Raw genomic sequence first — 14,032 nt, forward strand, 5'->3', positions numbered from 1 at the left:
CTCCCACAACTGCCAGTTTGTCTCAGCTTAAGTCTGTGGAAACGGAATCGCTTCTGGGTGCAGGGCTGTGCGTCTGGTTGGGTCTGGTCACATGGCTGCTGTTGTGTCTATAGTGGAGATGGCTATTTGCAGACCTGCTACAAAGGGCTCTGGTTACTCCGAGTTCTGTTTGGCCATAGAATGGATGGAACTGTCTCCAGGACCTTGGTCTATGGGGCTGTCACTAAAATGAGGTCCCTCCTATAACAGGCGTATGTTCAAGCGGTTCCTGTGTATGTATGCCCTCTTTTGGCAAGTTGAGAAGGGCCGAGGCCAATTTACAGAAACCTTCTAAGACTCCCAGGATAATGAACCAAGAAGTCACAATGAGGAGACTGGAGTGGGTTCCGGTCCTTAGGCAAAGTTGCTCTTCAGCTGAAGGGAGAAGCTGGGACCGGAACCATAGGACATTGGCAGATGTTTGGGACAGAGACTGGCAAGCCTGTCCCAGGACTCAGATGGTGGGGTAGTCTCCTGGCAGACCCCTGGGTAGTTTCCTGGCAGACCCCTGGGCAGTCTCCTGGCAGACCCCTGGGTAGTTTCCTGGCAGACCCCTGGGCAGTCTCCTGGCAGACCCCTGGGCAGTCTCCTGGGTAGTTTCCTGGCAGACCCCTGGGCAGCCAGCAGGGACTTGAATTAGGCTCCAGGGTCCAGTTTAGGATACCCAACCTGGGGCACCTGGGTAGTGAGAGTCTGTTCAGTCTTTGTGCAGGACTACTGTCCCTGGAACACAGAGGGCTGGGGTTGAGCTGCAGGGCCCCCTCAGTCTGTGGGCATGGAGCCTGCAGGCCGTCCCAGAAGCACACAGATGAGTCTCTTATCACCTGTCTGTGCAGTTGGAACTGTTCCCCAGACAGGCTGCATCCAAGGCAGCCTAGAGCCAACCAGGGCCCCTTTAACACCTGCTGGGAGGTGGAGTTTCACACGCCTGTTGGCTGCATAGGTCTCCTCTTGGCCCTCCTGTGAGCCGGTCCCCAAGGCACCAGTAGGCACAATCCTTGTAGATTCCCAGCAGTGGTGATGGTAGTAGGCTCAATGCCAGACAGAACTACAGCCTTTGTGGAATGTGACTGTTTGGGGGCCTGGAATGTGAGCTACAGCCAACTGGTCTGCCCTCCGAGCATGGGGCCTTCCCTATGATGACAGTCCCAAGTCTTGTGTCCAGCAATGTCTCACAAACACCAATGTGAATCCCAGGATCCCTCAAAAACACTTTTGTCCACTGATGCCTGAAGAATTTTTTGTTGGGGGGTGGGTTATAAGCAGGGACCTCTTTATTTTATTACCATAATACATATACCATAAGCATCACCCTTGGCACATTACCGTAATACATGTAACATAAGCATCACCCTTGGCACATTACCATAATACATGTAACATAAGCATCACCCTTGGCACATTACTGTAATAATATACATAACATAAGCATCACCCTTGGCACATTACCATAATACATGTAACATAAGCATCGCCCTTGGCACATTACCGTAATACATGTAACATAAGCATTGCCCTTGGCACATTACCATAATACATGTAACATAAGCATCACCCTTGGCACATTACCGTAATACACATAACATAAGCATCACCCTTGGCACATTACCATAATACATGTAACATAAGCATCACCCTTGGCACATTACCATAATACACATAACATAAGCATTGCCCTTGGCACATTACCGTAATACACATAACTTAAGCACCACCCTTGGCACATTACCGTAATACACGTAACATAAGCATCACCCTCAGCACATTCCCACAGCCATGTGGTTATCACAGATTTCTCATGCTGGAGGGTTTCCATCACCCACAGGATCACCACCATCCCACTGCCTCCAGCCCTAGGAACTCACTGTCTGTGTGATGGTTAATGTGTCAATCTGACAGAATCAAGGAGACGTCCCTCGGGGTAGCTGTTTGTACAAGGTCTGATTTAGGATGCATGATTATAAACAGCTGGATTTCCTGTAATCCACTGCACCCCAAGTGACTGTACAATGATGACACAAGCGGATGTGTGGGTGTACACGAGTGCACACAAGCATGTGTGTAGAGGCCAGAGGTGAACTTCAAGTGTTGCTCCTCAGGAACTGGCCACCTTGTGTTTTGAGACAGGGTCTCTGGGACTGAGATATGGAGGTTACTGGCCCAGCTAAGCTGGCTGGCCAGTGAACCCCAGGTACCTGCCTGCTGAAGCTTTTCTTTCCAGTGCTGGGGCCGCAAGCATGTTCCATCATGTCTGGCTTCCAGTCTGGGTGCTGGGAATCAGACGTGGGTTCTCACTGAGCCAGCTTCCCAGCCCCCTGTAGGTGGAGACTGCTCTTTCATTTCCCAGATGCCCAGACCTGAAAAATCACACAGAAACTGTATTAATTACAGCACTGTTCAGCCAATGACTCAGCCATATTTCTAGTTAGCTCTTACATCTTGAATTAATCCATTTCTATTAATCTGTGTATCACCACAAGGGTATGGCTTACCGGAAAGGCTCTGGGTCCTCCTCCTTCAGCAGCTACATGGCGTCTCCTTCACTCCACCTACTCTCTCTCTTTCTGTTCGGATTTCCCACCAGGCTTTACTCGGTTAAGCCATTGGCCAAAACAGTTTCTTTATTAACCAATGGTAATAAAACATATTCACAGCATACAGAGGGGAATCCCACATCAGCCCCCCAAAATAATTTTGACAAACAATGGCTGATTAAAAATAAAGATGATTCCTGCCTATTTTGTACTATTTAACCTAAGAAATCTCCTTAAATGTTATAATATTTCTCGTGTCTTTCACATGTTATAAGGAATAGACAGTTGGATTGTAGTGCTGGACAACATGAATTAAGAGGTGGCCCCTGATATACTGCCGAGCCATCTGAGAAACCTAACACGGGACAGGGTCGTGTGATCAGTGTTTGATGGAGTCGCCTATTGGAGGCACATGGATCTCTGAGTTCATAGGACAAGCTGGTCCACAGAGTGAGTTCCAGGACAACCAGGGCTATGTAGAGAAACCCTGTATCAGAGAGACACAGAGAGAGAGAGAGAGAGAGAGAGAGAGAGAGAGAGAGAGAGAGAGAGAGAAGGGAAGAAAAGAAAACTAGAAATCCTTAGTTTTCCAAAGTTCCACCTCGCTTCTCGATTTTAGTTTTTACCACTTGAGAGTTATTTATTCATTAATTTCTGGAGCTCTTGGATTATTCTTTTGACATTTAATCCAATTCTGGAGGCTCCAAAAGTAGCCTCATTGAAAGGGAAAATGAGAACAAAGTTGCCTGCCCGGTCATTGGGTGTGGAGCCAGCTTCTGTGAGGACGGCCTTGTGCCCCTTGGTCCTGTGGGGCTGTGGCTGAGCTGAGCTGACGGTGCACATGAAGAGAGTGCCTTGCGAGGCATGTGCCAAGCCCTGGGCCTTGGCTTGCCTTTGGCTGCTTCTCTTGTCAGGGGTCCATGCTGCCTGTTCATCATCTCTCTCAGCTGGGAGGTCCGTGTGAGCTTGGGATGGATGTCGGTGGCTCTGTGTACAGCCGAGTTGGCTTCACTGCACGTCCTGCTGGCAAAGCGTATGAGAGACACGCAGGGAAGGGGATCCGAGGCTGTGCCAGGTCACTCCTGGCGAAGGAGACCCTGGAGCTGCCTGGAGAAGCCCTGCTGCACTTCTTCTCCTCACTTCGTAGGCCGTTTAAATAAATCAGTTCAATGATGTCGTGGACAAGGCTTCTCTTCACAGAGACATCTGTGGAGCAGTCCAAGGACAAAGCAGGGCTGTAGTTGACTTCCAGAAGCCACGGTTTCAGGTTGTCATCAATGAGGATATCAAAACCAAAAAGCTCGAAGCAGTTGTAGGCAGCAGGGACAGTGGGAGCCACGGCCACGACTGTGAGAATCACCATGTGGTTGATTTTTCCGCCACAACCTCAGGTCATCCACATCCCAGTTCTGAGGGTAGGAGAAGAACCTGCTGAGCGTCCACTTGCAGCCTTGACCCACCACCTCCTTGATCTTCTCATACAAGGCTCTGGATTGGTTGATGCTGCTGTTGGTCAAATGGGCATAAGCGTCTTGCAGATTCCCGAGGTCAAACTTTTCAGTGGTGAAGCGCACCAGCCCTTCGCGGTACATATAGATGGTCAAAGGCCTGAAGCCAGTGACGCAGACGTAGATGCGGAGGTCACACTAGTACCTGCCCACGAGCAAAGGGTTGCAGATGTATTTCTGTACCACATGCGTGCCCTTGAAGATGAGATCTCGAATGTCGCTGAAAATGATGATCCCCCTCCCCCGAGACAGCTCTGCTGGCTTGCAGATCCAGTACGTAGGTTTGGTACCCAGAACTTGTTTCTCCTTGAAGTACTCGGCCACAAACTTGGTGTAGTCACGGGGCATGATGAACGTCAGGGGCGTGAACTCATAGAGGGACTAGCCATAGAACCTTCTCATGTGCGCCAGGCTCTTGGCCAGGCAGTCCTTCCTGGTGAGGGTGGTTGTCCCCGGGTGGTGGTTCAGCCTCTGCCAGGGTTTGACATTGACATGCTCTGCCATCCTGATGGAGGACGTCCTCCAGTAGAGATTCCAGTCCTCCATGTCCTGATGCTGCTCATCAAACTGGTCCCACCCGTGCTCCAGGAGGACACTCTGCACGACTCTGGGTGTGCTCTCTTCCACTCGGAACACCAGTGGCTTCAGGGTGGCCCCGGGGGCTTCGTCTTCCATCCTCAGAGGGTTTCTTTTCTAAACGTTGATCATGCAGGCGGTTAGACAACAGCTTCAGACGGGAGATGGCCTGCTGCCCTCTGTCCTGCCCTCTAGGTTCCTGCTTCTGTACCCAGGGGCCCTTCCTACCTACTCTGCAGACAAGCCCACCTCCTCCCAAGCCTGCCATTTCTCTGCTTACCCACGTATTATGTCCCTCTGGTGATAGGCTGAAAATGTTTGCGGTCACGCCACCCAAACTCTTCAGAGCACTTATGCTAGTCTCTCCCTGCGATCAGTACTGTTCGTGTATAGAACGACAGCAATTAGTAACCAAAAGACTATTAATGTTTTTATAGACGACTGAGATTGGAAGGAGGGTTCAGTCACATAAGCATGAGGACCTGAGTCTGCATCCCTGACACTTGTGTAAGAAGCAAAGTGCTGTAGTGGAGATTGCTGGCCAGTCAGCTAAACTTAATGAGCTAGTTCCAGCTCTGTGAGAGACCTCATCTCAAGGAATAGGGTAGGGAATGAGAGAGGAAGACACTCAGTGTCAGCTCCTGGGTCTACACACTTATGAGGGTGTGCCCACCTGCACAGCCTGAGTGCACACTGACACACTCACACACAGAGAAGGTTGAAGCAATGCTCTGTGGTTCCTGAGAGTTTCCTCAGCCTGGAAGGGCAGCAGGCCAGTTACCCAGTCAAAGTCAAAATGCTTCTCTTTGGCAGAAGTGTAGCTCAGTGGTAGAGCACTTCCTCAGAGTGGGCAAGCCCTGGGTTGGGCGCCAGCATCCCACTTAATACTGTCCACCTCTAAGAAACAGGAATGCTTCCTAAGCTGGTTTGTCCATAAGTGCTGTGGAGCCTAAGTTACCAATGTGGGCGGGGAAAACAGAGTCAGAAAACTCAAGCCAGATCTTGCCCATGTTTTGCCGCCCCACCTCAGAACACAGCTGAGGATCTAAACGAGAACAGCGTTGCAGCATGGCTGTGCTCCACCTTGAGATGTGCAAGTCTGCAAACGCATGCTCCCTTCTTCCACAGAAGCAGACTGGTGCTCCTCATAAGAAGTTACTGAACAGTCCAGCACGCTTCCAGATCTACTTACAGAAGCTGCTGTATGGCGCGGGCATTGTGTGCACTGTGGTGTAAAGGCGATGATGTAAAAAGGATGGTATGGGCCATAATGTGGGGCTGTGGCGTGGTCTTTGGTGTAGACCAGAGTGTGGGTTATAGCTGTGTTGTGGTCATGATAAGGACTTGGTCTTGTCTGGACCAGGGGTTCCACAGGGGAACACAGGATCTGGTAATGGCAGCCTCTGGCTTTCAGCAAGGATCCCTGTCACTCAGGAACCATGGGGCCTGATGAAAGAGGCCCAAGGCCCACAGGCAAACATGCGTCTCTCCCTGATCAGAATGGCCCACTCCCAGCATGCACTCTTATTAGTAGGAATTTGCTCTTGTTTTATCAGCTTCCCAGAAAGCTGAGCATGGGGCTTGCACAGTTTTGATTGCTGCGAATGTCCCAGAATGCATCCTGGTCTCTTCAGTCAGAGTCGGGGCCTGGCAGCATGAGCAATCTGAACTTGTCAGTCACAGATCTGTTGGACCAGAGGTTACACAGCCCAGCACATGCCTTGTTATTGTGCAGACAAATCCGGGGACACACTGTTTCTTAGGGTGTGGCAATATCTCACATCCTCTACTGTCAGGAAAAGCCAATCTTATTTCATTTTATCCCCAATGGGATGAACTCCAGTTCAGCCAGCACGGCATAAAAAAAATATGCTCATCCGTACTGACCCCTTCAGTCCGAGTGAAAAAGAGATCCACTTAGCACCTTAACCCATTCCTCAAATGGGTTCTACTGAAGGTCATGCAGGCAGCCCTGAGGGGCTCATACACCTGCTGCTGGCTTGGTCTGAAGGGTCCCTTCCTCGGGATGGTTTCTCTGCTGGGAGGATTGGGACAAGGTGTCTCTCCAGATGTCTGAGTATCTGCATGGTCCCTCATGGTCCTCTTCAGGTCAAAAGGCATGAGAAGGCCATTCGAGCGCCTCACCTACACAAGGCCAGTCTGCTTTGTCTTTGCATGAGGTGCCCTGCACACGATGGGGTAAATGAGAAGCCAGGAAACCAAAGAACAAGGAGGGAAGAAGACAGGCATCACAGCCCTCTGTAAATGACCGAAGTCAGACATTTTATACAGTTTTTTGCACATGTGTGTTTACACATGTGTGTGTGCATGGGTAAAGTCCTGAGGTTGATGCTACGTGTCTTCCTCAACTGCTCCCCACCTTTGATACTGAGGCTGGCTCTCTCACTGACCCAGTGAGACTAGTTTCAGCTGGTATTGCTAGACAGCTTGCTCCTGGGATCCTCTGCCTCCCCTCCCACACACTGAAGGTACAGATGGGTTCCTGCATCCGCCCAGCTTTTACGCAATTTCTGGGGACCCAAGCCCTGGTCCTCAGGCTTGTGTGACAGGCACTTTACCCATTGAGCCATCTCCCCGATCTCTGAACATTCCCATGGCAACCATGAGTAAGCGCTCCCGAGCACAAGTCATTCTGGTGACTCTCACCCGCTGCTCACTTCTGCGGCAGTTTCTCTGCTTTCCCACAGAGTTTCTCTCACCGAGGTCAGAAGCCAGGAGTCTGGCACCAAAGTGAACCCCTAATCCCAAAGGTCAGAAAACAGTTCCATTCTGAGACAGAGATGTCACAGATCCTAGCATCTCCATGAAACACCCCAGATTTTTACCTCACTCTTTAGCCACTAACAATGTGTGTGTGGTGGGGGAGTATCTGTGTGTGTGGTGGGGGAGTATCTGTGTGTGGGGGGAGTATCTGTGTGTATGGTGGGGGAGTATCTGTGTGTGTGGTGGGGGAGTATCTGTGTGTGGGGGGAGTATCTGTGTGTGTGTGGTGGGGGAGTATCTGTGTGTGGTGGGGGAGTATCTGTGTGTGTGGTGGGGGAGTATCTGTGTGTGTGGTGGGGGAGTATTTGTGTGTGTGGTGGGGGAGTATCTGTGTGTGGTGGGGGAGTATCTGTGTGTATGGTGGGGGAGTATCTGTGTGTGTGGTGGGGGAGTATTTGTGTGTGTGGTGGGGGAGTATCTGTGTGTGGTGGGGGAGTATCTGTGTGTGTGGTGGGGGAGTATCTGTGTGTGGTGGGGGAGTATCTGTGTGTATGGTGGGGGAGTATCTGTGTGTGTGGTGGGGGAGTATTTGTGTGAGTGGTGGGGGAGTATCTGTGTGTGGTGGGGGAGTATCTGTGTGTGTGGTGGGGGAGTATCTGTGTGTGGTGGGGGAGTATCTGTGTGTATGGTGGGGGAGTATCTGTGTGTGTGGTGGGGGAGTATTTGTGTGTGTGGTGGGGGAGTATCTGTGTGTGGTGGGGGAGTATCTGTGTGTATGTATGGTGGGGGAGTATCTGTGTGTGTGGTGGGGGAGTATCTGTGTGTGTGGTGGGGGAGTATCTGTGTGTGGGGGGAGTATCTGTGTGTGTGGGGGGGGAGTATCTGTGTGTGGTGGGGGAGTATCTGTGGGGGGGGAGTATCTATGGGGGGGAGTATCTGTGTGTGTGGTGGGGGAGTATCTGGGGGGGAGTATCTGTGTGTGTGGCCTCGGTGTCTTGTCTGTGCCTCACACCTCTTCCGCCACACCCTCCTGCCATGCCTGCCCAACGTGGGGTACCAAAGTCCCTCTCAAACTGTGAGCTACAGGAAGCTTCTTCCCTGAAGGTGTTCCTGCCAGGTGCGCTGGCCACAGGGATGCCACCAACATTCTCTCGACCCTTAGCAAATGTTAGTTTGGAGACAAAATCCTCAGCTTGCCTGGGACTCCGCTAACTCTGAATGTAGTTTTCCTGCTGCTACAATAAGCTGGCTGAGCCAAATACAAAAGACACGAAGCCCTTATATCCACGGCCTTGTGATTTCCAACTCATATAATCTAGCAGCCTCCTCTTGGGGGAGCCAGTTAGCAGGTCTAGCGCGTGCGTGCGTGCGTGCGTGTGTGTGTGTGTGTGTGTGTGTGTGTGTGTGTGTAACATGTGCAAGAGTCCTGGCCTCATTGCCAGCACACACTGCTAAGAACTGGATTGGCACCAAAGCTTCACATGGAAAGCCCCTGTGTGGGCATCCCCAGAGACCAAGGCCAGACCACCACATAAAAACTGCCTAAGGATATCTAGCTCTCCACTACACCTATGACCCAGAAGGAGAAGGAACCCAGAGCCATTGCGGTATTTCGCTAGGGATTGCCTCACCAGGAATCCTCACAAAACCTTGAAGGCCCACTTCAGAGCAGGATGATGTCAACCCAGACCTTAGGGACTAACCAGGACAGTCACCAGTTCCTGCCTGCAGGAGAAGTCATGCAGATGCATTCCACTGTGTGCCCAGGTCTTGTTCTCCTGTCAAGGAAGACACGAACCACCACTTAACGGTACGGCAGTGATGGCAAGGGAAGGCACTGGGACCCTCAAGCATGCTGCCAATAGACAGACACACGTATATGCAGTTTGCCCGTGTCAGCCACACGAATGTCACCAGAGCGCAGACATCGCTAATGAACACCAATCCCTGACTCTGTAGACACTGTAGTCAGGTTCTCTAGTATCATTGTTAAGATTACGGGCTCGATGAGCTTTTTGCATCTGGTTCAACCCTGGCTACAAGCATTCCAGGCTCAGGAAGGGAAAGGGCCCCTCTTTCCCATACTTGGATGTAATCCAGGGCAGGTGGAATCCCATGCGAAGAAACTCAGGGAAACGGGAAACACAAGGCTTCCTGTCTCTCTCGGGAGGTCTGCAGACCAGGAGGTTTCTGGGCAACGCATGGTGGGAGGCAACACCCAGAGGCCAAGGATGTCCGTAACAGAGACAAGTTCTCAGTCTTTCTTCCTCCTGAAACAGGCTCTCAAATCAGAACTGGGAGGCCTCTCTGTGTTCACATTTTTATCTTCTTGGCATGTTCTCCGCTTAAAAGGCAGACGGTGCCTTTCCTCTTGCCCTGGATCGAGCCCAAGTGCAAGGCCATGTGATGTGAACTTCAGTCGTGTAGGAACTCAGAGGGGAAATGATTGGCACGTAAGCAGAGGTGCTCTTCCAGGAGAGCCTGTTACTGGATCCCCCAAAGCAGCTTCCACCACTGCAGGGAGTCTGTCTCCCTAGGGGGAAACTTAAAGACTAAGCATTGTCAATGCTGGCATCTAGCACATGAAAATACAAGACAGAAAAACCATACCTTTTGTGGGTTTTGTTGTTGTTATTGTTTGTGATTTTGTTTTCTGAGACGACGTTTCTCAGAGCTCTGGCAGGCTCTACTGAAACGCACTGTGTAGACCAGGCTGGCCTCAAACTCAAAGACATCTGCCTGCCGCAGACTCCCAAGTTGGAATTAAAGGTATGCACCTTCCTACCTAAAAGGTTGATTTGCACTTTGCATATTTTTTGAAAAAATGAATTAGCCATCTTTTCTGGACTCTTGGGGTGGTCTGCATGTCGTGTGCATCTTGGTGGTGCGTGGCCCTTCTCTTCTGGTAAGAGCCTCCTCCCTACGTCTGCTGTGGGGTCTCCTGGTCTCTGAGAACCCTGGGAACACAGTGACCCCATCACAGTGGACACAGCTTAGCTTCAGTCATTTAGACGTCAAGTGGGGACAGATCGGAGCCACAGGGCTCCGGCACCCCTGTGACAAACCCTGGGAGGAACTGAGAGGAGGGAGGGTTGATGTTAGCTGCTGACCACAGCTGATGGGCTGGCTCGCTTGTGTTAAAGGGGAGGCAGACTATCCCAGGAGGGTGAGTGTGTGGCAAAACTGCTCATCCCGTGGTGGCAGGAAACATAGAGGAGCAGACAGGAGAAGGACGGCAAGTTGTGGCTCTCAAAGACCTGCCTCCTCCAGCTGGGCCCTGCCCTCCTGAGTCGCAGTTTCTCAATATAATGTCCAGAGGATGGATGAGGACATTAATGAGGACAGTTCTGAGTCTCCCCCTTCCTCTAAGGAGCACCTCCTTTTCCCTAGTAGGACCCACGGTACTTCCTACATACCTAAAGGGAATGGCCAGATGTCACAGTAGGCCACCTTGTTCATCCCTGCACCCAACATCAACACCCATCCTGGAAACACTGGCTGTTCAAAGGGTTTGAGTTGAACTCAGTTGACTCTCCTCTACTCGCTTGGGGGAACACTCCCCTTGGCCTCCTTATCACAGACATGAATTCCAGTACTGTTTGCTCTGCATGGCCAGCACCCAGGGCATCCTGGAGATGCATATTTATGGTTGAAGCATGCCTGTAGGTACATAGCCTGGGTGACTCAGTCTACCTCTCCGGCTAAGGCCCTTACTCGGGTTCTGTGGTGTTGTGCAGGCCAGTACGTACTCACTGACCAGCCTCTGCCTCTGCCTCTCCAGAAGGTTCTGCTGATCTGTCCCCACACCCAACCTAAAAAGTACAGGAATGGCTCTCATAGGGTCCAGACGCCAAGAGTGGGTGCTGTCCCCTATACCGCTAGGTGGACAGGGGCAGGATGGCAGAAGTGCTTGTTGCTTAGCAATGCAGTCTGCTGTCCTCACAAAGGGAAGACCTTCCCTACCTCAGAGAAGACTGGCAGCCGGGATCCTAGCAGCTGAGGGCCAGAGGGGCTCATTTGTGCCCTGGGAACTTCAGTGTCACTGCCTGGGGACTCTGAGACCCACCTGTCACGATCAAGGCGTTAGCCTCCTCTGGAGGTGGGACTTGGCTTCCTGGGATCTCTTTGTGCCATGGACCAGGAAACAGTGTAGTATTTATCCACAAAAGCAGATGGGTTTCTAGAATAAATCTTTACTATTCTGCTAGCTCCAGCGATCCTGACCACACTCCTCCCTCAGCTAAGGCTGTTGTTACTCCTTCCAGCGTCCACGACAGGGGCCTGAGCACTGTCAAGGCGGTGAATCTCCTTGGGGGCCAGAGGACTCATCTAATGATTTGCTCTGAGCGGGCAATCCTTCTCAGTGGGCCTTCAGCCCACCCAGTTGCCAGCACCGTCGACTGTTGATTAACTGTTAATGTATTTCAGATACACTAAGTCATACCTAAGATGCTGGCTGAACTCTAGCAGGGCTGGTGGTATGCAACCCTCAAGTCATTTTTCTTTCTTACTATTAATTATTCATTACCTTACAGCTCTAGATGCCAGTAAATTCTGTAAAAAATGAAGTATAATTAAGTTTGTGCTTTTCATGGGCATACACAGGAGACTGGGTTTGACATATATTATTTGGATTAGTGTATCTAGTCCAGGAGGTAGCAGAGCAAGGCAGTTTCTGGGTCTGGATTAGCTATTTTAATGACCTGGAAATCTTCAATTTATTCAACAGTCTTTAATTTTCCCCTCCATTTGAAAGGATGAGCTACTAGAAGCTGTGTTCGCTTTTTGCTTGAACATCAGAGCCGAGGGAGGGGGACCACCCTAGGCCATTGCCAAGAGCACTTGGACATGGAGACACATCTTCTGAGCACCATGTTTTCACAAGTCCCAGACTGCCTGGCTGGGAGCTGGGTCTCTCTTGACTCCTGCTGGGTTTCGTTCTGATTCAGTTCTCTCCTGGGCTGCGTGCCCACATAATCTCATGGGAAGGCTGGGAAGAATGTGGTAGCCCCGTACCAGCCACTCCGAGTCTGGTCTTGTGGCTGCTGAGCAGTCCCAGAGAAGCATTGACTTGTCCCGTGGAAGGAGGTAAAGTAGTGGTGTGCCCACCACTGTGGCCCAAATCCATCCCTAGCATTGCCTTCTGAACTCATATAACTAAGTTCTTCTGTGCAAGAGACAGAATGCTTGGCCCTAGCAGAGCCCCAAGAGCCCTCCCCACCATCTCCCCAAAGATAAGCACTCCTTGGCCCCTTAGGCCTGTCTGTTCTGTGTTAATTACATGTGTCTCTGCCATGATTATAAAATGGTCACATCTGTTTTAAGTCCTTGGACATCCCCGAAGTCTGGAGGACCATACACGAAAGTCCATCTCTCCCGAGGTGCAGGCGCTGTGCCTAGGGTGGGCTTTGTCACCTGGCTGGGAAGACTGTTGGGGACAGAGATGACTTTGACGTTCCAGAAAATGTCATTGCTTTCATGTCGCATTCCAGCACAGCAGAGAGTCCATGCTTCCTGTCCCATCATCCACATGGAGTCGTCCTGTGCTCGTACAGGCCATGGGCCTCATTCCTCCTCTAACCAAATGTCCCAGCACAAAGAACCGCAGTCCTAGTCAGAGCCTGGTCCGTCACTGGGCCCTGGTTTTCCTTTCCCTGAGGTTTTCCTGGTTTCTCCCATTCCTCCTGACCCTCATTACCCGGCAAGGCCCAAGGATGCAGACCCCAGAATACCGCTTTCCTCCACCCCACCGTGCAGAGTTGGGCTCTTCTGTGCGTGATCGGTCATCTCTGCAGTGGCAACATCCAACATCGTCATCTCTCCTGTGAATTCCAGCCTCACTCTCTATCGATATTGTCCAGGCAAAAAAATAAAAATATATAGAATGTCAACAACGTATAAGAAGTGACACACCCAGAAGGAGAGAGAACATGAGCAGGGAGGTCAGGACCGCGAGGGGTGTGTCCACCCACGGAGATGGTGGGACTGATCTAATGGGAACTCACCAAGGCCAGCTGGACTGGGACTGAATGAGCATGTGATCAAACTGGACTCTCTGAATGTGCCTGACAATGAGGGCTGACTGAGAAGCCAAGGACAATGGCACTGGGTTTTGATTCTACTGCATGTACTGGCTTTGTGGGAGCCTAGTCTATTTGGATGCTCACTTTCCTAGACCTGGATGGAGGGGGGAGGACCTTGGACTTCCCACAGGGCAGGGAACCCTGACTGCTTGTAGGACTGGAGAGGGAAGGGGAGTGGGGGGAGGGGGAGAAATTGGAGGAGGTGGAAATTTTTAATAAATAAATAAAACTCAAAAAAATAAAAAATAAATAAAATAAAAAAGAATTGACACACCCTGTGCCCGGATGTTGATGTCTTACCCATGAGTCAGACACTCTCCAGGTAAGGGAGGGACAGGTCATACATTCTGGGGTTTTTTGTTTTTTTTCTCTCATCACCATATCCTGCAGACTCTATCTAGAAAGTACATCCCAAACCTGACCACTTACTTTGACCCTGCAGGGTAGGCACTGCATTCGTGAACGCCATCCCTCAGGACCTTCCTGACCCTCTGTCTCTTGCCCTGGTGCTGACCCTTCTTGTCTTTCCTGCCCCACTGCTGAGTGGCCTCAGTTGCCCTCTGACTCA

General features: G+C 51.0%; 1 protein-coding gene across 1 annotated transcript; it reads right to left on the bottom strand.

The window, feature by feature from the left end:
• Window positions 1-3,209: 3,209 nt before the first annotated feature.
• On the bottom strand, window positions 3,210-13,198 carry Ttll2 (tubulin tyrosine ligase like 2). The gene is given in 7 exon segments (XM_075944021.1): window positions 3,210-3,398; window positions 3,401-3,645; window positions 3,648-3,948; window positions 3,950-4,774; window positions 4,938-5,024; window positions 11,139-11,193; window positions 13,080-13,198. Coding segments are annotated over 7 exon segments (1,821 nt in total).
• Window positions 13,199-14,032: the final 834 nt, after the last annotated feature.

The sequence above is a fragment of the Microtus pennsylvanicus genome, chromosome 1, assembly GCF_037038515.1.
Source record: "Microtus pennsylvanicus isolate mMicPen1 chromosome 1, mMicPen1.hap1, whole genome shotgun sequence".
NCBI classification, from domain to species: Eukaryota; Metazoa; Chordata; class Mammalia; order Rodentia; family Cricetidae; genus Microtus; species Microtus pennsylvanicus.